The sequence below is a fragment of the Rhinoraja longicauda genome, chromosome 21 (assembly GCF_053455715.1).
Source record: "Rhinoraja longicauda isolate Sanriku21f chromosome 21, sRhiLon1.1, whole genome shotgun sequence".
NCBI classification, from domain to species: Eukaryota; Metazoa; Chordata; class Chondrichthyes; order Rajiformes; family Arhynchobatidae; genus Rhinoraja; species Rhinoraja longicauda.
The window spans coordinates 13,692,444-13,716,267 of record NC_135973.1 but is presented as its reverse complement, the minus strand read 5'-3'; the positions used below and the strand labels follow the sequence as shown (position 1 = coordinate 13,716,267).

The 23,824-nt window shown below is 43.5% G+C and overlaps 1 protein-coding gene across 2 annotated transcripts in view; it reads left to right on the top strand.

Annotated features, from left to right (window-relative positions):
* Positions 1-21,523, top strand: part of cog7 (component of oligomeric golgi complex 7) — a 41,994-nt gene extending 20,471 nt beyond the window's left edge. The window contains exons 8-18 of one of the 2 annotated variants that reach the window (XM_078418486.1): positions 7,108-7,306; positions 8,521-8,648; positions 10,892-11,046; positions 11,625-11,741; positions 13,226-13,291; positions 15,392-15,578; positions 15,701-15,841; positions 17,063-17,146; positions 18,528-18,642; positions 19,056-19,196; positions 19,601-21,523. In XM_078418486.1, coding sequence (XP_078274612.1) covers positions 7,108-7,306; positions 8,521-8,648; positions 10,892-11,046; positions 11,625-11,741; positions 13,226-13,291; positions 15,392-15,578; positions 15,701-15,841; positions 17,063-17,146; positions 18,528-18,642; positions 19,056-19,196; positions 19,601-19,767 — 1,500 coding nt within the window. In that variant the 3' untranslated portion in view covers positions 19,768-21,523. Of the gene's footprint in view, positions 1-7,107; positions 7,307-8,520; positions 8,649-10,891; positions 11,047-11,624; positions 11,742-13,225; positions 13,292-15,391; positions 15,579-15,700; positions 15,842-17,062; positions 17,147-18,527; positions 18,643-19,052; positions 19,197-19,600 lie in introns of both variants that reach the window. The other variant, XM_078418485.1, reaches the window with a different exon arrangement.
* The last annotated feature ends 2,301 nt before the right edge of the window (positions 21,524-23,824 follow it).

The window sequence follows — 23,824 nt, the reverse complement described above, 5'->3', positions numbered from 1 at the left end:
CTTTCCAACGATATAAGATGTATTGCCAAGAAGCATTGTTACAACAAAGAAATAATCTACCAAACACAAATTTCCTTACTTTTTGTGCTATGTTTACATAGGGGAATGGAGATTGTTGTGGAGATAGCGAAGGGAAACGGTGAGTTGCTAACATGGTGCAGTAGGTGGGAGAGAGAGATCTGATGTGCTTTTGATTTCTGATTTCATTTCTACTCCATGGGGTTTTTACATAATTCTTCGATGAAAATATTTACCACCACTGCTTCCCTTCCCCCCCCCCCCCCCCATCACCACAAACACTTAAAAAAGTACTTACTTCTCTTGCCTTTTTTTAATTGATTCCCAGAGGCTGTAGTCTCCAGTCCAGTACGACTTGTTATAACATATTAAATGTTCTGCCTTATCTCTGATCAGTTTCCAGGAATAACTTTGTGTTAACAGATTAAACACCAAGATGTAGCGTCTAAAAAAACAATAAATGTGAAATGTCATGTAAAATATCTCTGGATCTCGCATGCTGTGTTCCATAACTGCAGGCAACTTTTTTAGGGCAGTCAGCCATATCAAAACTGTGGTGTTGTTTCCTTATTAAAAGGCATTGTAGCATTTTATAGTTCCTGCCCTTACAGAGAAATGGAAAGGAAAATGGAGAAACCAGTTGTCAGTTGTGGCTCAATGATTGGCACTCTTGCTTCTGAAAGCTGCTGCAGAGACTTGAACATGCAGTCCAGTTGAGTCATTGGGGCATAACTCTGCTGTGAGAGCATGTAAATAAGCATGCAGGTAGGGCAGGCAGTGAAGAAAGCCAATGGCATGTTGGCCTTCATTGTGAGAGGATTTGAGTTTAGGAGCAAGGAGGTCCCACTGCAGTTGTACAGGGGCCTGGTGAGACTGCACCTGGAGTATTGTGTGCAATTTTGGTCTAATTTGAGGAAGGACATTATTGCTATTGAGGGAGTGCAGCGAAGGTTCACCGGGTTAATTCACGGGATGGCGGGACTGACGTATGATGAAAGAATGGGTTGACTGGGCTTGTATTCGCTGGAATTTAGAAGGATGAGAGGGGATCTTATACAAACATATATAGAGGATTGGACAGGGTAGATGCAGGAAAAATGTTCCCGATGTTGGGGGAGTCCAGAATAAGGGGTCACAGTTTAAGAATAAGGGGTAGGCCATTTAGGACTGAGATGAGGAAAAACATTTTCACCCAGCGAGTTGTGAATCTGTGGAACTCTCCGCCACAGAAGGCAGTGGAGGCCAATTCAAAGGATATTTTCAAGAGAGAGTTAGATTTAGCTCTTAGGGCTAAAGGAATCGAGGGATATGGGGGGAAAAGGCAGAACGGGGTACTGATTTTGGATGATCAACCATGATCATATTGAATGGCTCGAAGGGCCGAATGGCCTACTCCTGCACCTATTTTCTATGTTTCTATATGAGAGTGTTGCACTGTTTGCTCTCTCAGTAAAATGGTGCTAGTTTGGAGAAGAGCATACAAGTTATCCCCAGTAATATCTATAGCAATATCTATCTTTCAAGGAACATCTACAAAAAACGGATGTTGCATAATTCTGTGAGAGAGTTGAGTGAAAATAGACTGCCGTGTTTGCTGCCTAACAACACTTCGAACATCCAATTGACTTTAGCTTTGTGATATCACGAAAGGCATAACAGAAGGATCTTTTATCGTAGTGATTTATTCACAAAATGCTGGAGTAACTCAGCAGGTCATATTGTAGTGATATGACAGAGTATTCTGGATGCACCAATTTACTGTTCTCACTAAAAGTGAGGGTGGTTGTTGGGAAATATTTCATATAAACAGATTAGAGGAATCAAATGTTTGAGAACCGAGGCTGACCACTGCAGCTTTTAAGAGCAAATAGGTTACGTGTTGCCAAGGAATGTTGAGGGATAGTGTTTTTTGTAAGTCTGCACCCTTGTTGGCATCCACAGTTCCCTGTGTCTCCAATCTTGATAAGTTTCTTATTATTTGAAAATTATAATTTATCCTTCATTCCCACCTCATTTTCCACCTTATCATCTTCCTCATTCGTTTAACCAGTCTGTATATCTTTGCAGACTCTTTGCATTCTCGTTAAACTCATATTGGCTTCTAGCTTTGTGTCACCAGTGAACTTGGAATAAAGCACACTTTTTACACCCCAGCGGAATGAACATTGACTTCTCTAACTTCAGATAGGCCTTGCTTTCCCTCACTATCCCGTCCCCCTTTCCAGTTCTCCCACTAGTCTTACTGTCTCCGACTACATTCTATCTTTGTCCCGCCCCCTCCCCTGACATCAGTCTGAGGAAGGGCCTCGACCCGAAACGTCACCCATTCCTTCTCTCCCAAGATGCTGCCTGACCCGCTGAGTTACTCCAGCTTTTTGTGTCTACCTTCGATTTAAACCAGCATCTGCAGTTTTTTTCCTAAATATCAAAGTTTACGTCTAATGCCTTTATTTTCTTTGCCCTTGTCACTTTTAGAACAGATCAGGGCCAGGTGATTTGTTGGCTTTCAGTCCCCTTAATTTCCCCACGCTTCCTCTTTTATAAATATTATAAGCTGTGTTCTGCTGTGTCATCAAACGTTTGGTTCATTACTATTTTTCTTTTGCTGTTATGTTTTCTACGTGAATCAATATTTTGTATCTTGTAATTCATTATCTATTTCGTTATTTCCTATTATAATTTCTCCTCATTCATCTCTCGGGCCCACTTTTATCTCTGGTAACCTTTGGAGAAGAAACTCCTATTTTTAAATACTCTACATTTGTGGAAAAAGTCTTTCCTGCACAAATGAATAATTAACGTCCCTGTTGAAACAATGTCCCAGTGGGGGGGGGGGGGGGGGGGGGGGGGGGGCAAGGTAAAAATAACTGGATTACAGTGTGTATCAGAAGAAAGTAGAAAGATTTTAACCCATTAACAGGCAGACCCACGAGTCAACAATGTTTTAAAGAAGGAATTTGGGGAGCTAGATCAGGCAATGGGTAGCTTAGCGACATATATGAATGAGGTGTAATGAGACTGTAATTACTATACTGGGTTGGTACTCAGAGGCCTATTGATGTGAAAAATTGTGTTAGTTTAAAGATACAGCATGGAATTAGGCTCTTCGGCCCACCGAGTCCACACTGACCATTGATCGCCTGTTCACACTAGTTCTATGTTATCCCACTTTCCCATCCACTCTCTACACACTAGGGGAGATTTATAGAGGCCAATTAACCTACAAACCTGCACATCTTTGGGATGTGGGATGAAACTGGAGCACCCAGAGGAAACCTGTGTGGTCACAGGGAAACTGTGCCCACTGCACACAGACAGTACCCGAGGACAGGATTAAACCCGGGTCTCTGGCAATGTGAGATAGCAGTTCTACCAGCTGTGCCACCCTAAGGATAAAACGTCACCTTGTCGGCCATTGTACTTAATTTTTTTTTTAAATGTTAAGAGCATAAATTTAGAAAAATAATTTATCCGCAAATGTGACTGAAAAACCGTTAGATCCTAATAAATCCCATCTGGTTTGATAGTGCTATGGAATGGAAACCTGGCATCCTAAATGGGTACAGGTGTAGCATACATAGGAACATAACAACAATAAGCAGGAGTGGGCGGTGTCAAGGTGATGTCTGGTGATCTATATCAGCAGTGAAGGTTTTATGACGATCCCTCTATGCCTTAGTTCCCTTAATATCAATAACAGTGATGTATCGGTCTCTGTTTTGAATGAGAATTTAGTGATCAAACCTCTGCATCCCTCATGTCTTGTAAATTGCAAGACAACTCTACTTGATTGGGTGAATGATCTAAACAAAGGGAAAATCAAAAAAAAAGATGCAGCATCCCTGGAGAAAACGGATCGGTGACGTTTCGGGTAAGGACTTCAGACTGAGTCTGAATCCGGAAATCAACACAGCTTACAATGCTTTCCATTTTTGTGTTATCACAACACTGAGATGATGAGATAGAACATCACTCTTACTCACTTTCCTTTTAGACAATAGACAATAGGTGCAGGAGTAGGCCATTCAGCCCTTCGAGCCAGCACCGCCATTCAATGCGATCATGGCTGATCACTCTCAATCAGTACCCCGTTCCTGCCTTCTCCCCATACCCCCTCACTCCGCTATCCTTAAGAGCTCTATCCAGCTCTCTCTTGAAAGCATCCAACGAACTGGCCTCCACTGCCTTCTGAGGCAGAGAATTCCACACCTTCACCACTCTCTGACTGAAAAAGTTCTTCCTCATCTCCGTTCTAAATGGCCTACCCCTTATTCTTAAACTGTGGCCCCTTGTCCTGGACTCCCCCAACATTGGTAACATGTTTCCTGCCTCTAATGTGTCCAATCCCCTAATTATCTTATATGTTTCAATAAGATCCCCCCTCATCCTTCTAAATTCCAGTGTATACAAGCCTAATTGCTCCAGCCTTTCAACATATGACAGTCCCGCCATTCTGGGAATCAACCTAGTGAACCTACGCTGCACGCCCTCAATAGCAAGAATATCCTTCCTCAAATTTGGAGACCAAAACTGCACACAGTACTCCAGGTGCGGTCTCACCAGGGCCCGGTACAACTGTAGAAGGACCTCTTTGCTCCTATACTCAACTCCTCTTGTTACGAAGGCCAACATTCCATTGGCTTTCTTCACTGCCTGCTGTACCTGCATGCTTCCTTTCAGTGACTGATGCACTAGGACACCCAGATCTCGTTGAACATCCCCTCTTCCTAACTTGACACCATTCAGATAATAATCTGCCTTTCTATTCTTACTTCCAAAGTGAATAACCTCACACTTATCTACATTAAACTGCATCTGCCATGTATCCGCCCACTCACACAACCTGTCCAAGTCACCCTGCAGCCTTATTGCATCTTCCTCACAATTCACACTACCCCCCAGCTTAGTATCTGCAAATTTGCTAATGGTACTTTTAATCCCTTCATCTAAGTCATTAATGTATATCGTAAATAGCTGGGGTCCCAGCACCGAACCTTGCGGTACCCCACTGGTCACTGCCTGCCATTCCGAAAGGGACCCATTTATCCCCACTCTTTGCTTTCTGTCTGTCAACCAATTTTCTATCCATGTCAGTACCCTACCCCCAATACCATGTGCTCTAATTTTGCCCACTAATCTCCTATGTGGGACCTTGTCGAAGGCTTTCTGAAAGTCGAGGTACACCACATCCACTGACTCTCCCCTGTCAATTTTCCTAGTTACATGCTCAAAAAATTCCAGTAGATTTGTCAAGCATGATTTCCCCTTCGTAAATCCATGCTGACTCGGAATGATACTGCTATCCAAATGCTCAGCAATTTCGTCTTTTATAATTGACTCCAGCATCTTCCCCACCACTGATGTCAGACTAACTGGTCTATAATTACCCGTTTTCTCTCTCCCTCCTTTCTTAAAAAGTGGGATAACATTTGCTATCCTCCAATCCACAGGAACTGATCCTGAATCTATAGAACATTGAAAAATGATCTCCAATGCTTCCACTATTTCTAGAGCCACCTCCTTAAGTACCCTGGGATGCAGACCATCAGGCCCTGGGGATTTATCAGCCTTCTGTCCCATCAGTCTACCCAAAACCATTTCCTGCCTAATGTGGATTTCCTTCAGTTCCTCCATCACCCTAACTTCTCCGGCCCCTAGAACATTTGGGAGATTGTGTGTATCCTCCTCAGTAAACACAGATCCAAAGTAACGGTTTAACTCGTCTGCCATTTCTTTGTTCCCCATAATAAATTCCCCTGCTTCTGTCTTCAAGGGACCCACATTTGCCTTGACTATTTTTTTCCTCTTCACATACCTAAAAAAAACTTTTGCTATCCTCCTTTATATTATTGGCTAGTTTACCCTCGTACCTCATCTTTTCTCCCCGTATTGCCTTTTTAGTTAACTTTTGTTGCTCTTTAAAAGAGTCCCAATCCTCTGTAAGGAGTCCCAATCCTTTGCAAGTCCTTTTATCATTTCCTGCGTGTTTAAGTCCTAACTGTTTCTTGTTGCTCAGACAATGTCTTACCCAGCTCAGTAAATTGGCTATCCGTGTTCTCCAGAGATGCTGCCTGAGTTACTCCAGCACCTTGTCTTTTTTATTATTTGTAAACCGGTGCCTTTTGTCTACTCTCAGTAAATTGGCTTCAGTGCCTTGAACTTGCTCAAGGTATCACAAAATGCTGGAGTAACTCAGCGGGTCAGGCAGCATCTCTGGAGAGAAGGAATGGGTGACGTTTTGAGTCGAGACCCTTCTTCAGACTATTTTCCTATTGAACTTGCTTAATACTTTGTTGCGGGGAACTTTATCAAATGTTTGTGAAAGTCCATTTAAATAGCATTAGCTGCCAATTACTTTAGTCCCCGTTTCGTTAAGGATAATCAGAGATATAGTACCTTTTGTTTGGAGGGTCATATACAATAATGTCCTCAAGCCCCTGGAGAGAGGCTTGAACACTCAACCTGCCGATTTGGAGGCTCAAAGTTTACCCGCTGAGCCATGATGTATGAACTTGTAATTGGCAAAAGACGTTGAGCACAGAAGCCGTTGGCATGGTATCCAAAACGCACTAAATACCACAAAAAAATACTCGGTCAAGCAAAGGGGTTGCTTTGAAGAGGAAGGTAGATAATTATGTGAGTGAGAAAGGAATCGAAGGATGTATTGCTCAACCTAGACAATGAGACCTCTTCAGTCATCATAAACCCAGCACAGACTACTTGAGCTAAATGAATTTTCAGTGTCACACTTGTTATAAATAGTATAAGCTATTATAATTATCCAAAATTGTTTTGTTATTTAATATTATCACCCACAAGGTGTCAGAGGTTATGGGGAGAAGGCAGGAGAATGGGGTTAGGAGGGAGAGATAGATCAACCATGATTGAATGGCGGAGTAAACTTGATGGGCTAAATGGCCTAATTTGACTCCTAGTCCTTATGATCTTGTGACAATTATCTGACTAAAGATTTTACACTGAATTAACTATTTACATTTCTTTGTAATCATTTGCTCTTGCAAATTTGTTTTCTGTCCTTGTTTTGGATGCTGATTTTGTTACCAGTGCCTAAATCTTTCTGTTGAGCAGGTCTTCAGGAACCCTTACGAGATTGTTACAGTGCTGCAGATTCAAACGCTGGGGGCCATCGTTCCATCAATCCCTGTCTGCCTCAGCACAGCGATAGAGAAGGCGAGCCAGGAGGACAAGCTGCACGTGCTGCTGGATCTCCATAACAGCACCGTTCACTTTGCCAAGGGTCTGGAGGCTGCAATGTTACCACACCTGGGTATGTTGGCACAGCGGAAGGAAGAAATAGCAGAGATGATGGAGGATATTTATACAGGGTATAGCACTAGCTAAGTTTGTACTTGGAGCTAAAAGACCACCAGGAACGTGGGCTGGAAAAGCCATTCCTTTGGTATAAATCAGGATAAAGAAAGGAGAGTAGGCACATTCACTCCCTTGAGTCTGATCAGCCATTCAGTGTGGTCATGGTTTGTTATCTACTTCAATTCCAATTTGCTGCCCAGTTGCCTCATCCTTTGATTCCTAAAGTTCCGCAAATCTACCACTGACCCTTGAATGTACTCAACTAATGTCTATCAACTCTCTCTCAGGCTGAGGATTCCAAAGAGTTATTTGTTCTTTGAGTTAAGAAAATGTTACTTGCCTCAATCGCAAATAGTTGGTCTGTCATTCTGAGATGAAGCAGCTTGTTACAAACACTCTAGATAATAGCTTCCATTTTGTTACGGTAAACTCCAAATTGGAAATTGTGGCCTGGCGTGAGTGTAAAAGAGAAAGGAGGATTATAAAGACTGAATCTTCACAGTGATATTAGCCACCGGCTTTTCTGACTTCCTATGGTCCAGGTGGGGCAGCGGTGGATTTGCTGCCTTACAACGCCAGAGACCCGGGTTCGATCCTGACTACGGGTGCTGTCTGTGACCTCGTGGGGTTTCCCCAGGTGCTCCAGTTTCCTCCCACACTCCAAAGACGAACAGGTTTTGTAGGTTAATTTGGCTTCGTTAAAAATTGAAAATTGTTCCTAGTGTGTCGGATACTGCTAGTGTACGGGGATCCCTGGTCGATTTGGACTCGGTGGGCCGAAGGGCCTGTTTCCATGCTGTATCTCTCAACTAAAATAAACAAAATTGTAGAGCATGGAAACGGACCTTTCAGCACACTCAGTCCACACTAACCATCAAGCCCTTCACACTGTGCTGACACTAATCCAGTTTTATTCTCCCCACATTCCCATCAACATTTCCCAGATTCTACCATCGCCTCCTGGGGTAATTTTACAGTGGCCAATTGACCAACCAACCTGCACGCCTTTGGGATTTCCTTCCAGTCAGGCTGGTGAATTTAACACAATTTGGGTCTTGCTCACAAAGTTAAGGGCAAAACTAACATGACAAGGCATTGGCACAGATTTCAGGTTCTAGCAATTGTTGCAAGTCTTTAAAGTTACTATGCTTAATTTTCATTGATTTGTAGGTGAAACCAACCTGGTGAAAGTTGCAGAATTGGTTGCAGCTATCCATAGTCCTTATGTGCCATATCAGCTGCAATATGGTGACCTCGAGGGCTCAAACCTGCTCATCCAGATCAGTGCAATCCCTCTGGTAAGATCTGTACTGCATTCTGCTGGCAGTGGGGCGGGGGCGCAGGGAGGGGGTGTTATAGACAAAGGAATGGTGCACAAGGGGAAAGGGTGCATGATCAAAATGGGCCAAGAAAGAAAGAAAGGAGGAGGAGTATTGATATGCTGAACAACCTCAGCCTTTATGAGGTTTTTTTTCATTCATTGCAATATTTAATCTAGAATCTACGAGGAATAACATCCATTTAATTTAGTTGGTAAATATATACTGGAAAAGATTGGACGTATCCACTATGCGTTGTATTCAGCAATGCCAGTCTTTCTGACTGAATGCATAATTATAATATTGTAGTGTAGATTTTATATTGCAAAGCTGGACAGGGCACACATCAATTCCAGCCTCCCCAGCAACCCACATCCACTGTGATTTGCCTGCAGCCATAACAGATCAACGGCTGATGGCATCTCCTTGCACTCAATCCTGGAATATGCGGACAACAAGGACACCTATATGTCAAACTCCTATTTATTGACTACAGCTCTGCTTTCAAAACGATCATATCCACCAAACGTGCCTCCAATTTCCTAGGTCTCAGCAAACCTTCTGCAACTGGATCCTTCACTTCCGGACCCATGGACTGCAATCAGGATAGTTGACAAAACACTCCCCATGTTAATTCTCAACGCCGGTCGATGCCCCACAATGTTGCGTTCACAGTCCCTACTGTACAACCTCTACACTTACAACTGTGTGGCCAAATGATTTTCTAACTCCATTTACATGTTTGTAGATGACACCACCATAAAGAGCCAGAACTGAAACAATGATGAGACAAGTGTGCAGGAAAGAGGTAGAGAGCATTGGTGTCAAGACAACAGCCTCTCCCTCTGTCTTAGGACAACAAAGGAGCTGGTCGTCAACTCAGTCTGTATCTGGTGTGAAAATTAAGAACTGTTTGTCCTGGTCCAACCACATTGATTAGAAAGGACACCAGCGCCTCTGCTTATTCAGAAGGTTAAGGAAACGTGGCATGTCTCCAATGTTTAAATTCTTCCCAATTTCTGCACATGCATCATAGGAAGTATCGTATCAGGATGCATAGCAGCTTGCTCCATGAAATTGCAGATAATCGTGAACGCAACCCAGTCCATCTCACAAACCAGCCTCACCATTCATTTACTTCATCTGTACTTCATGCAGCCAACATAATCACGGACTACTCACACCCTGGTCCTTCCCTCTTCTCCCCTATGGCTGGTCTGCAGGACAGAAGATAGAAAAGCTTGAAAGTATGTACCACCAGATGCAAGAATAGCTTCTTGCCCTCTGTTGCGGACTCTTGAACGGACTCTTCATATGCTCAGGATGTAATTCCCAATCTTGTTGTGGCCCTTGAATTTTATTTTAATTTGCACTTTCTTTTTAGCTGTAAACTATATTCTGCACTCGTTTTATAATTTTCACTTTTTCATTTCCTGTATGGTTTGATTTACCTCGATAACATGCAAAACGTGTTTTTTCTCAGTAGATATTGACAATAATAAACCAATACAAGTTTTTGTATCGGCTGTGTGTCCGTGGTCCCGAGAGGCTTTCATTTTTCTTATGTTACAATGAAAGCCTCAGGGTTACATTGACCAAGTGTTAACATTAGGGCACGGCACTGTCTCTGTGAGGAGCAGATTAGGAACAGCATGAGCCTTTCATCTTGATGGAGTGCTTGGCGGAAAGGCAGGTTGGGTGAGCTTTTTGCAATTTGAGAGGAAAGGAATGATCAGTATAGTAGGGTTTGCAATGATATAGATTAGAACAGAACCGGTTTAGGTCCCTTTGTACAACACAAGTGCTGGTTTGAAAGAACGCTCCTTCATTAGAACGTGTTCCAATCCTTTACTTTATACTTTAGAGATACAGCGTGGAAACAGGTCCTTCGAGTCCTTGCCGACCAGCGATCACTCCATACACTAGTGCTATCCTACACACTAGGGACAATCTACACTTTACAGAAGCCAACCAGCTCACAAACCTATACTTCTTGGGCGTGTGAGAGGAAATTGGAGCACCTGGAGAAAACCCACACAGTCACAAGGAGGACGTGCAATCACGGTGCGGACTGCACCGTAGTCAGGATCGAACCCGGGTCTCTGGCATTGTAAGGCAACAACTCTACTGGTGTGCCACTGTGCCGGCCTCCAATGTAGTAACAAGCTTGCGAGTGTATCTTGCTTTGCTAATGACTCCCTTTTGTGTGCCTTTTTGTTTAGGAGCGTGGAGAGCTGATTGACTCTGTACAGGAGCTCAGTCAGTCGGTAAATAAAGTCTTCAGCCTGGCTGGGAGCGGAATGGATAGATGTGTGAAATTGACTGATGGGCTTGCATTTTGTGGCTTGCTTAAAGCTCTCAAGGGTCTCTTCTCAAAGTGAGTTCCCTTCTGTTTTCTTATGACCACACATTGCTCTGCTAACCGATGACCACTGGTAACTCTGCTGTCCAGTGACCATGTATTACCTTGTCATATGGTGACCATGCATTGCTCTCTCATCCATAGTTGTATTGGATGCATTATGGTATGGTTGCCGGTTGCTTTTTAAACATCGCTTTTCTGTGTTGGATGCTACATTACACACTTCAGCATGCACTTTTATTCCTTGTGGCAGTCTTTCCAGTACTCAGAATTCAGACTGGATACCCAGGGGATTACTGCTGCATCTTTCTCTGTGTTGCTTTGCTCCAGTGCTGTTCTCTGATTTTTACCCATCAATTTTACATTCACATGGAGTAAGCACTTGGATCATCACACTACTCGTCCCCACATAATAGTATTAACGACGTTGTTCCATCTGGTGATGTAGTCATATGGGACAAAATGTGTGCTGACTATCTGGATTAGCGTATGTAGTATGGTGAGGACGTTATAATGCGGGATCCCCCGTGTTACGTGATTGGAGTACAGCTGTTTTGTGGTCTGCTCTTGGCTGATGTTTCACTCTGCTCTAGGTATGTTGCTGACTTCGCCAGTACTCTACAGTCCATCCGCAAGAAATGCAAACTGGAGGAAATTTTCAATGGATCCTTGTTCCTGGAAGACTGGACTGCCTTCCAAAACTCTATCAGGTGATGATCCAGAGAGCCAAAGAGAACTGGAGTTACACTTGCAATCTCACCTCACTCCATTACTGCATTTCCAGCTCCTTGCTGGCAATGCAGCTTTATTCATATTCCTGACTGGGAGACTATGTGCCAACGTGCAACTCTCCTCTCATCAGATTGTCAATGTAATTAAGTTGTGCCTGAAAGTGAGCCTTCATTATAACGTTCCTTTCAATAGACAATAGACAATAGGTGCAGTAGTAGGCCATTCGGCCCTTCGAGCCAGCACCACCACTCAATGTGATCATGGCTGATCATTCTCAATCAGAACCCCGTTCCTGCCTTCTCCCCATACCCCCTGACTCTGCTATCCTTAAGAGCTCTATCTAGCTCTCTCTTGAATGCATTTAGAGAATTGGCCTCCACTGCCTTCTGAGGCAGTGAATTCCACAGATTTACTACTCTGACTGAAAAAGTTTTTCCTCATCTCCGTTCTAAATGGCCTACCCCTTATTCTTAAACTGTGGCCCCTGGTTCTGGACTCCCCCAACATTGGGAACATGTTTCCTGCCTCTAACGTGTCCAACCCCTTAATAATCTTATATGTTTCGATAAGATCCCCTCTCATCCTTTTTCACCTTCCCTAGCCCCACCCCCGCCAGCTTAATGCCTCACTGCTGGGATCAAATTTTATATCAACTTATGATAGAAGGGTAGTAGAGTCAAGGTTTTGTGTCAGGGACCCTGCACAACAACTGGATAAAATACGGAGGCAGGGAGGGTTTTTAAGCAACGTGAAAGGGGAGGGTTAGAGAAAAGAGAGGAAATATTTAATAACGTGCAGACTAAAACTATCAATGAGTCTGAAGGAGGGTCTCGACCCGAAACGTCACCCATTCCTTCTCTCGAGAGATGCTGCCTGTCCCGCTGAGTTACTCCAGCATTTTGTGTTTATCTTCGGTTTAAACCAGCATCTGCAGTTCCTTCCTACACACTAGCAATGTAACGTTGCCTTTAAAAAGTGGCAATTTCCAGCATCGGCTGATCTTGCCCATTCAGCATCTGCAATGTTTTGCTACCGCCTGAATGCTTCTAGATTTTCTGTTTTATTTCAGATTTCTAGCATTCATAGTTTTTTTTTGGTTCCATTTTCCTCTCCACTACCTGTTCACTCCTTTTTACTCCTCCGATCTAAAAAGTAATTGAATCATTCAGTATCATAGTATCGTTCAGTATATACCCCAAGCACACATTTTCCATGTTTTTGCTGCAAGGGGATGTGATCAGTCTTTGCAGTTCACTGCTGACTGGCCCTGTAGTGGAATGGCTGTGCAACAGAGGGGGAGAGATCTGCTACAATTACTGGTATTGATATTTGTCCCAAATATATTGGAAGCTCTTTCCACTCTCACAGTAGGCTACATGTATTATTGGTGTGAACACTTTCTGTGATTGCTATCTGATATTTTGTTCTCTTTTTTTCCTAATTGCATCATTTTAAATTTTAGAATTATAGCAACCTGCGGCGAACTATTGCGACAGTTTGGAGACTTTGAACAGCAGCTGTCGAACAGGTCAGTTAGACAATAGACAATAGGTGCAGGAGGAGTCCATTCGGCCCTTCGAGCCAGCACTGCCATTCAATCTGATCATGGCTGATCATTCTCAATCAGTACCCCGTTCCTGCCTTCTCCCCATACCCCCTGATTCCGCTATTAAGAGCTCTATCTAACTCTTTCTTGAATGTATTCAGAGAATTGGCCTCCACTGCCTTCTGTGGCAGAGAATTCCAGTTGTGAGCAGTTCATGTGTATTTCCATTATGGGCAACTAAGGGTCTATTACCACAGTGACTCTAGTTACAGGGGTGGGAAGGAAGCCAGTGCATCTGATGTGGAGGAAGTGGCACTATTATGATAGCATGGCTGGTTATAGAGAGGTAATGCTGCGGTGTGTGTCACGTTGTGTTACTTCATCCCAGTGCCTTACTCGGTCCAGGCCACTGAACTATTGAAATACTTACAAAGAATTGCCACTACTTTCATGACCATCAGTTTACATGTAGCAAGTGGTCACATATAAAGTATGATACTGATCCGTTTCAATAACAAGTATATATTACTAAAACACTCGTCTTGTACGTATGTATGTGAGTTCCCGAAATACAGCCAAAACGGTACACGCAAAAATTTCAGGCCCACCTTACTCACCATTCGCCTGCGGTGTGCGTTGATCAAGTTTTGTTACATTTAAAAAGTAATTAACTTAATAAACTTTAATAAGTGTGCTCCCCCCCCCCCGCGCAGCAGCGCCGGGTGGACCGAAGCACGTCCCGGCGTGCCCTGCGCCTGACCTTCCTCCCGTGGTGCAGTGCGGCGGCAGAGGGTCAAAGAAAATGGCCGCCAGCAGGACGAACAAGCGGCAGCGCCTTGCGGCCGCTCTCCTGCTGCTATCCACCCGGGGCCAGTGTGAGTGGCTCCTTCTCCCCTTTCCTCTTCCCCCTCGCCTGCCCCTGGCCCCGGGGGAGACTCCCCGGCGGGCAACGGGTCGACGGGTCGTCAGTTGGGGGAGGTTTGCCGGGCCCGCAGGAGAGGTTTGGATCCCACGGGTCCACAGGTCGTTTTGTGGTCACTAAAATTTGCACTTCTGACAGTTCAGCATTCCCTCAATACACTAACAATGAATCAGCCAGGTCAAATCTCTGCAATTGGGTTTGAACACATAATATTTATGACTTGAAAGTGGGAATGCTGCCATATAATCTACAGATAAAAAATTTTTTTCGTAACGTTCCATTAGAATGTGGAATTTTCTTAGCACAAACTATTAGGCATAGAGTCAAACAGCGTGGAAGCAGGCTCATCGGCCCAACTTGCCCACACCGACCAACCTGCCCCATCTACACTAGTCCCACTTGCCTGTGTTTGGCCCAATTCCCTCTAAACCAATCTTATCCATGATAGACACAAAACGCTGGAGTAACTCAGCGGGACAGGTAGCATCTCTGGAAAGAAGGAATGGGTGACGTTTTGGGTCTGAAGAAGGGTCTCAACCCGAAACTTCACTCATTCCTTCTCTCCAGAGATGCTGCCTGTCAGTTACTCCAGCTTTTTTGTCTGTCTTCGGTTTAAACTAGCATCTGCAGTTCCTTCCTACACTATCCTATTCATGTACCTATCTAAATGTTTCTTAAACGTTTCGATAGTGCCTGCCTCAGCTACCTTTTTTCGGCAGCTTGTTCCATACACCCACCACCCTTTGTGTAAACCAAAAAGTTACCCCTCAGGTTCCTATTAAATTATTCCCCCCTCACCTTAAACCTATGTCCTCTGGTTCTCGATTTCCCTACTCTGGGCAAGACACTCTGTGAGTTTACCCGATCTATTCCTAAGAGTCCCTGTGCGTTTACCCGATCCATTCCTATTAAATTAAAATCTGTGAATTTTTTGAAAGAAGATTGTTTAATAAAACATGTAAGGTGAATGGAATTCATATTTGAAGTTAATGTAGACATAAACAGAGGCAGAAATCTTCCAATACCCAGTGGTTATTTCATTGTTCTTTATTTGAATGTTGTGAAATGGGCCATAAATATTATTCCCAACATCATTTTTGATTGACGGATTTAAGCTAGGTTGTGAGCCATTTTCCATTCCTCTGAAATCTCTGTTGCAGAATACTCTCCACTGCAGGGAAATATTTATCGGAATCGTACAGTCCACGTAGCTTGACCGGTATACAAGAAACAAGCTGCTCTGACAAAAAATCCTCCGCTAAGAATCCCTGGCAAGAATATAATTACTTACTGAAGGGAAATCCGAGTGAATACGCAAGTCTGTTGGAAATGCTCTACACATTGAAGGTAAGACTGCAGAGCAGAACGGAAGAGAATGCAATCGAAGGCAGATCAATTGTCTTTAAGAAGGTTAAATGTGCACTTCCTGTGGTCAAGTGGTCATGCCAAGTTTCTCCCCTACTTTGCAGGAAAAAGGAACAGGAAACTTTAACCTGCTGTCGGAGCCTCGAACAGCTGTTGGCCGGCTCAACCAACAGGCACATCAGCTGGCCTTTGACTCTGTGTTCCTCCGCATCAAGCAGCAGCTCGCACAGGTCCCTAGGATGGAGGTGAGATGGGAGCGGAGAACTGTTCAACCCATTGATGCTGATCTCTCACTCCTCAATTGGGTGAGGTGATTGGTATCTATGATTGTAATCATGGTTTGCCCTGTTGGGGTCCAACTTCCTAAATTAGAAACCCCAGAGATGTTCAGCACATGTGGCAGCGTTTACGGGGAAAGAAATGAAGGCAATAATTCAAGCTGATTTCTGGTGAAACTTTGATGTGTCATATTCATTTGCCCTTCATGTCTATTTCCTTCCCTTAGATTTACTTTAGTTTAGAGATACAGCATGAAAACAGGCCGTTCGGCCCACTGAGTCCTCGCCCACCAGCAATCACCCGTACACCAGCACTATTCTATACACTAGGGATCATTTTCAGAATCCAATTAGCCTACAAACCTATATGTCCTGGGAGGAAACTGGAGCACCCAGAGAAAACTACGCGCTCACAGGGAGAACGTACAAATTTCATACAGACCACCCATAGTCAGGAACAAACCCGGGTCAGATGCTGTAAGGCAGCAGCAACTCTACTACTGTGCCGCCCCATATTTATTGATAGATATATAAACCTAAAATTCACTTGAAAAAGTGTTTTATTTTTGGATTGCGAAACTGAATTCATTCCTCAAAAGTGAAGTATTACAATGACACTTCCAGATCATTTCATGAAACTTTAGAAATTTAGTTCTGCACTTCTGATTATAGTGGTGCATGGGATGGTTTCATTCTGCATGCTGTACTGCTTTTGAAGCAATAGAACTTGGTCAGTGTTGGTCTGGCAGTGCCCGGCACTAGGTACTCTCTGGGCAATCCAGACTGGGATGTCACCCATCTTAAATCTGCTTCTGTGAAGCGCTAGGCGGCTCATTTTCAGTTCAGCCCTGGACGTAATTATGTTTTCGGAGGAAGCCTAGTCATCAAAATAGTTCAGGCCAATAAGTCGCCTCTCTGAAGGAGACATGATCCATTGGGTCTGTTAAGATTCATGGTGTCACTTGAAGGAGTTAACATTTCAAATACCAGCTTATCTCTCTGTTTAGGCATTGTTGATTAACACCGAGTCACGTAACTGAATGGCAAACTCATAGGAGGCAGAAAAACCCCATGTAATTTGTTCCTACTAGTTTGAAGGGTTTGGTTGGGGGGCTACGATTCCATTGCACCGTGTTTAGTTGCTCTGTCTCTCACACTAGTCCTAATTATTCTTCATCTTCTGTAAAGACCTGGAATACGGGAACAATGGGAGAGACGCTGACTGAAGATCTTCCAACATTCAGCCTTGCTCCCCTTGAATACATCAGCAATGTAAGGATCTCAATTTTCTCAAACAATTGTTTTCTCTCGTCTTTTCTGTCTTGTTTCTGCCTTCAATCGGACTGGAGTCTTTGCAACAAAACAAAGGAAGTGTTTTATCAATTGCTGGCAAGGCCAGCATTTATTGTTTATTCTTAGCTGCAGCGTAAAAAGCTAACGGTGAGTCACTTTCTTGAACTCCAGTCGGAATTATGAAAATACTCTGACAACGTTGTGAGGTGGGGACTTCATGTATTTTGACCCATACTTACACGTCAGTTTGGAGGTATCTCGCAGGTAGGGGTGTCTCTGATATGATTAGTGAGATAGGCTTGAGAAATACTGAGATTATGTGATTGTTTGCACCAGTTTGTTGAGTTTGACAACACAAGATGGTAGAGGCATAAAGGAGGGAGATGGGAAGAGTACATGAGAATGTTGGATGTTAACATCTAAAACTATGGAATTGTTTTGTGGAAATTAGAGCTCTGATGAAAATAGGTCAAATAGACTGCAGATGCTGGAACGTACATGCTGGAAGAACTCAGTAGATCAGACAGCATCTCTGGAGGTGTTTTGGATCGGGAGAGGCAGAGATAGATAGATTCTTGATTCTTGATAACATCGGGTGTCAGATGTTAAGGGGAGAAGGTAGGAGAATGGGGTTAGGAGGGAGAGATAGATCAGCCATAATTGAATGGCCGAGTAGACTTGATGGGCCGAATGGCCTAATTCTACTCCTATTCCTTATGACCGTGTAATTTCTTATCTGAAATGGTGACCTACCTCTTTCAAAACCTGATCAGCCCATTGTGCTTTAGCATTAATCCGTACTAGGTTTATAAATAAACTGGAGGTTACCCTGCTAAAGCAGATGTCTAATGCTTCGCCATCAGGGGTCAACTGCAACTCTATATCAGTAGTACGATTATCTCTGTCAGAGGTTGTAGCATCAGGTCAAACATCGTTAGATTTGAGAACAAAAACCTCATCTGATAACTTGGTAAACTAGTAGGAGGTGTTGCTGTGTGGTCACATCTTTTGGGTGAGACATAATTGATCATATAGGTGTAAATCTGTGAAATTCATTGCCTCAGAAGGCAGTGGAGGCCAATTCTCTGAATGCATTCAAGAGAGAGCTAGATAGAGCACTTAAGGATAGCAGAGTCAGGGGTATGGGGAGAAGGCAGGAACGGGGTACTGATTGAGAATGATCAGCCATGATCACATTGAATGGTGGTGCTGGCTCGAAGGGCCAAATGGCCTACTCCTGCATCTATTGTCCATTGTCTATTGTCTATTAAAATATTTATCCCCCAATTGACATCACAAAAAGGTTACCAATCTAGTGCCTTTGGTTACAGTGCTTGATAGTGTGTACTTTTGTTCCCAGATTGGGCAGTATATCATGTCCCTCCCTCTGCACCTGGAGCCCTTTGTAACACAGGAGGATCCGGCACTTGAGCTGGCACTGCATTCCGGAAAGCTTCCATACCCTCCAGAGCAAGGTAAGGAGGGCTGGGAAAGTAAAGGGATAAGGAGCAAAGTCAGTAAGTTCAGGTCCAGATCTGCCATGATCACTTTGAATGGTGGAGCAAGTTTGAGAGAACTTACTGTAACTGCAGAAGAAACATGCTCCTGTTTGATCCAGAGATTTCAGTAGATTAGCTAAATGATCAAATCAAAGTCATTTGCTCATTATCCACTTTGGGTAAGTATTTGGGGAGAGGTATGTGAGGTTGCCAGTATTTTGGGATTCAGACCAATTTGCAATAAATGTACACAGTAGCCTAAAATTCACGTGGGTTTTACAGTTTACATCATTACATTTGAGTTTAGTTTATTGTCATGTTTATCGAGGCACAGTGAAAATACATTTGTCAGTCTGCTCAGTTTATGTGCTTCAAATCCCTCCTAGGAGATGAGGTACCAGAACTGGACAACATGGCTGACTACTGGCTGGGCTCCATCGCCAGGGCAACAATGCATACTTACTGTGAATCCATTCTGCAGATCTCAGAGCTTACTCCACATGCAACCAAGCAGCTTGTCACAGATATTGGTGAGTGTAATGCAAACAATGCAAAGTATTTGTGTTTTAGTGGTTACTTCATTATTGCAGAGCAAGTGGCCATTTTGCCCCTTGTGCTGTGTTGGGTATTTGAAGAATGTCGTCCCATTCTCCTGCACTTGCCTCTCCACCCTGAATAGGAAACATTTTCAAAACTTTCCTTATTTCTTCCAGCACTAAGTATTTTGCCTTAATATTTTCACTGTACTGACAACAAGAATCATGTACATCCTAACCACAACTTTTGCGCTGCATACTTTCCACTCTCCAAGAAGTTTATAAACTGTAAGGCTAATATAATTTTAACTCATTATTTAAGTCATCCTCTCCTTTGCTCTTTTCTGCCTTGACGTTGCATTGCGATCAATCTTCTTCCATTATCTTCCTGTTGCCAGATTACCTCAGCAATGTAATGGATGCCCTGGGCCTGCAGCCATCCCGAGCTCTGCAGCAGATCGCGACAGCCTTGAAAGCAAAGCCCGAGGAATTCAGACAAGCAGCGAAGGGGCTCCCCCGGAGACTGACTAGTACAATCGCAGCCATGAGGAGTATCCAGTACTGACCAACAGCTGCATGGGTGCAGTGATATTCTGGGCACACTGTGCACAAACACAGTCTGTTTCAATCTTACTGAGGAAGACCATCATTCGGAGCGGCTCGCAGACCGATTGCCAAGAGTCTTACGTCCTGGTGTGGTAGACTCTCTGCGCTAAGGTTCTTGGCACGAAGTATCTTAGTGTGTTCCACGCACAATCTCCAGACATATTGAAAAGGGCAGGTTTGGTAAATATTGCAAGTGCCTTGATCACTGGGTTAGGGAGGAGGGAATTGAACAGTTCCATAATCACTAGCTTTTGGCAAAAGCACACGATGCAGTGCCAGAGACATGTTGATCCTTGAATGTGGGCCGTTGGAGGATGGTATCTAGATCAGAATGATCCCAAGTAGCTCCTCAGCTTGGGTGACTGAAAATGAACCATAAGAGTGGCATCAGAGGGAACCCAAAGAGTCATAGCCTCCTAAAGTGGCAATAGGGAAACAAGTACAAAGAGACCAAATGTTGAGAAAATGCTACGGAGGATGTTTCAAGCAACTTTGTGTTAATACACGTTGTGGGATGTCTGTTCTCCCAACTGAAATCACTTTACCCATGGTAAATTACTTTGGGGAGAGGGAGTGACAGTGTCCCTTCTCACAACCCCACATCAACATTGGCTGAGCAAGAAAAGGGAAGGATGATATCACCTCACCAAAACCATGCAGGGCGGAAAGGCAAACCTGCATGATACTATAAAGAGCCAAGTAAAATGGTTGAGGGTTACTGACATGATGTGACTTGTGATTATTGGGTAATGAATGGGAGCGGTTACATTATATCTTCTTGTCATCGAGAAATAAAATAATTCATTTATGTTAAAAAAAAGTATCTTAGAGTGTAATCGTTTATGAGAATGTGCATCTTTGCATTGAACATACTTGGAATAGTTCTTCAGTTGCAGAATTCTTTCCTTAAACTTCTCTGGAGTTCTCAACTCTACTGCGATGCTCCCTGTAACCTTACCTTCTTTGGTTTCCAATTATTTATTTGCTGAAGCACTTCTGATCCTTCTTATGACATTTCACTCTGCTGAATATGCAATATAATTAGAACATTCTCAGGTGTCTGGCAGCTTGCTGCTTTGGACAAGACTGGATGGTGTGCTCCAAGGGTCTAGACATCTCTGAGAGCTGTGTGCCCCTTTGTATTTTTTCCAGTGGTGGTTGCTGGTTTGTGGGAAACGTGCATGCGCCCATCAGCCAATGCAGTTGTGCGCAAACTGTTCAAAGGCCCAAACACAAGGGACAGGCTGCATTTGATTGATTGAAAGATGCAGCATGGAAACAGACCCTTCGGCCCCACCGAGTCCACGCTGACCATCGATCACCAGTTCACACTAGTTCTGTGTTATCCCACTTTTGTTTTTTCTTTCAGTCTGACGAAGGATCCCGAAACATCACCTATCCATGTTCTCCAGCGATGCTGCCTAACCTGCTGAGTTACTCTAGCTCTTTGTGTCATTATTTCTATTTCGTCTCTATTTAATATCAGTACATCTTATCTCGTTTCCTTGTGATCTTCAATATGTTTACCTTCGGGTACAGAGCTACAAAGGAACCTTTTGAACTGTGCACATATGTGATCATAACGTGAAAAATTAAAGATTTATTCATTTAACAATTAAAATGGCTTGGATGCCAGTCATGCCAACATTGGGGGCCAAGGTCATTGAAATGGCAGTCAGGAACAATACTTTTATTGATAAAGACTTTGTCACCAATGTGATGGGATAAGAGGTGGGTTCACATTCTGATTCCTCACCATGTGAATTATGTGGATTGTAAACTGCTGCTCCACTTTATAAAACCATTGAAAGCCACTCTCACTTTTGATAATTGAATAATAAATAGCTTTCTCTCCCTTACACATTTTTGTCATTATCACGTTTAGATTGAACTTAACCAAAGGCCATTTGTTCTTTATGCACATGATACTCTTTCATGGGGATGTCTGAATAGTCCCACTTTCCTGCTTTATTCTCCTTACCTTGAAATATTCCTCTGCAAATATTTGCCCATCTCCATTTTGAAAGTTGCTACTCTATTTGCTTCCATCATCCTTTTAGTTCAGATTGTGAGAATCTGATGGGTGAAATAGGAGTTCAGTATCCTTTGCCTATGTTTTTATTGCCAGTCACGTTTTCTCTTGTCACCAACAAACCTGCCAGATGAAGTAGTTAGATGCTTATTGCCTTTTCATCTTCAAACTCAAACCGTTGCAAAACTGCTGAGAACAGCGCAGAGTTATTGAAGCTGGGACTGAGCAAAGTTCCTCTTTGATGGTTCAACTGGAATTGACTGGAGGGGATAATTATGCCTTTGTTTCTCTTTCATTGCCCCACCGTGAGTTCACAAGTGCAGAGATCCCAGATCTGCTGCAAAGGCTTTTTTTTGCCTGAATCCTGGCCAGCTCGATCCGGGTCAAACCTGTACTCAACCAACTCCTTACTGCAGGTGAGTGGCTGTCGTCTGAGTTTGTTTTGGGTGGTGACCTTTCTGTCATGGGGCTGAAGAAAATGCATTGTCACCTTTTCGGAATTAAACTTGGTTGAACACCAGCCGGAGACTATTACCACAGGAAGCATTTTATGATGCTTTGAAATGTTATCAGGATCTCAAATGCAGTTTCAACTAGACCAAACCCTGGCTCAGTTTAAATTGTCTAATTACCACCTTGTGCAGCAGTCCTTTACACGTTTAATTAATTCTTGGAACAAAAGGTGATTCAATATAAATAAAAGACTTGGTAGGATACTTTACATATCTCTGTTACCTATCAGTGCAATACTCGAGTGTTTGTATCTAACCTTTGCTATATTTTTTCTGGAGGAGCTTTTATTTGCTTTTTTTTTGGCATCTGGGCATCGCTGGAAATGTCAACATTTATTGGCCATCCTTAATTTCCCATTTTAATTTGATCCGTTGCAGTCCCTCTGCTCAAAGTGCCCCCACTGAACTGTTGGGAGAGAGTTTACAGATTTAAACCCAGTGACGATAAAGGCAAGGCAATTTATTGTTTAGTTTAGAGATACAACATGGAAACAGGCCCTTCAGCCCACCGAGTCCGCGCCGACCAATGATCACCCATACACCAGTTCTATCCAACACACTAGGGACAATTTACAGAAGCCAAATTAACCTACAAACCTGCACGCCTTTGGAACGTGGCAGGAAACCGGAGCACCCGGGGAAAACTCACACGGTCACAGGGAGAACGTGCAAACTCCATACAGACAGCACCCGTACTCAATTGAACCTGGTTCTCTTGTGCCCCTGTGCCACCCTTATTTCTGTGTTGGGATGGTATGTGATTTGGAGGGGAAAATGCAGATAGTGGTGTTTCCATGCACCAGAGGTCCTTGTCTTTCTACGTGGAAGTGTTGCAAGTTTGGGAGATGCTTCCCTGGGACTGGGATATTTGACCTACAACAACCACAATCATCTTCCTTTTGACAAACTATGACCCCCAACCACTTGAGTTGTCCTTGATGCCCATTGACTTCAGTTCTATCTGACGTCACATTTGGTTAGGTACAGACGCTCCCTGACTTAAGCAATCTCGCTGCCCCCCCTCTCACTGCGCCCCCCTCTCTGCGCCCCTCTCTGCACCTCTCTCACAGTTAGATGCAGGTAAACATATTCTGACATGCGCTTCCTCCCCCCCCCTCCCCATCCCATTCCCTCATCCCTGAAGATCTCCGAGAAAACCCACGCGGTCATGGGGAGAACGTACAAACTCTGTAGACAGCACCTGCAGTCGGGATCAAACCCGGATCTCTGGCGCTGAAAGCGCTGTAAGGCAGCAACTCTACCACTGCACCATCATGTCATGAACTATCACACAAACACAGAATGCATGCTCTGCGCTTCGCAGAAAGATATTAGTGAAACAATCGTATTTGTACAGCAGTTGGATAATTTCATGAATCCTCATTACTGATACTTACATTATTCATTACATTTATTTAATTAACCAAATTTATATTCCATGGTCGTAATTCTTGTCATAAGTCGAGGGCTCC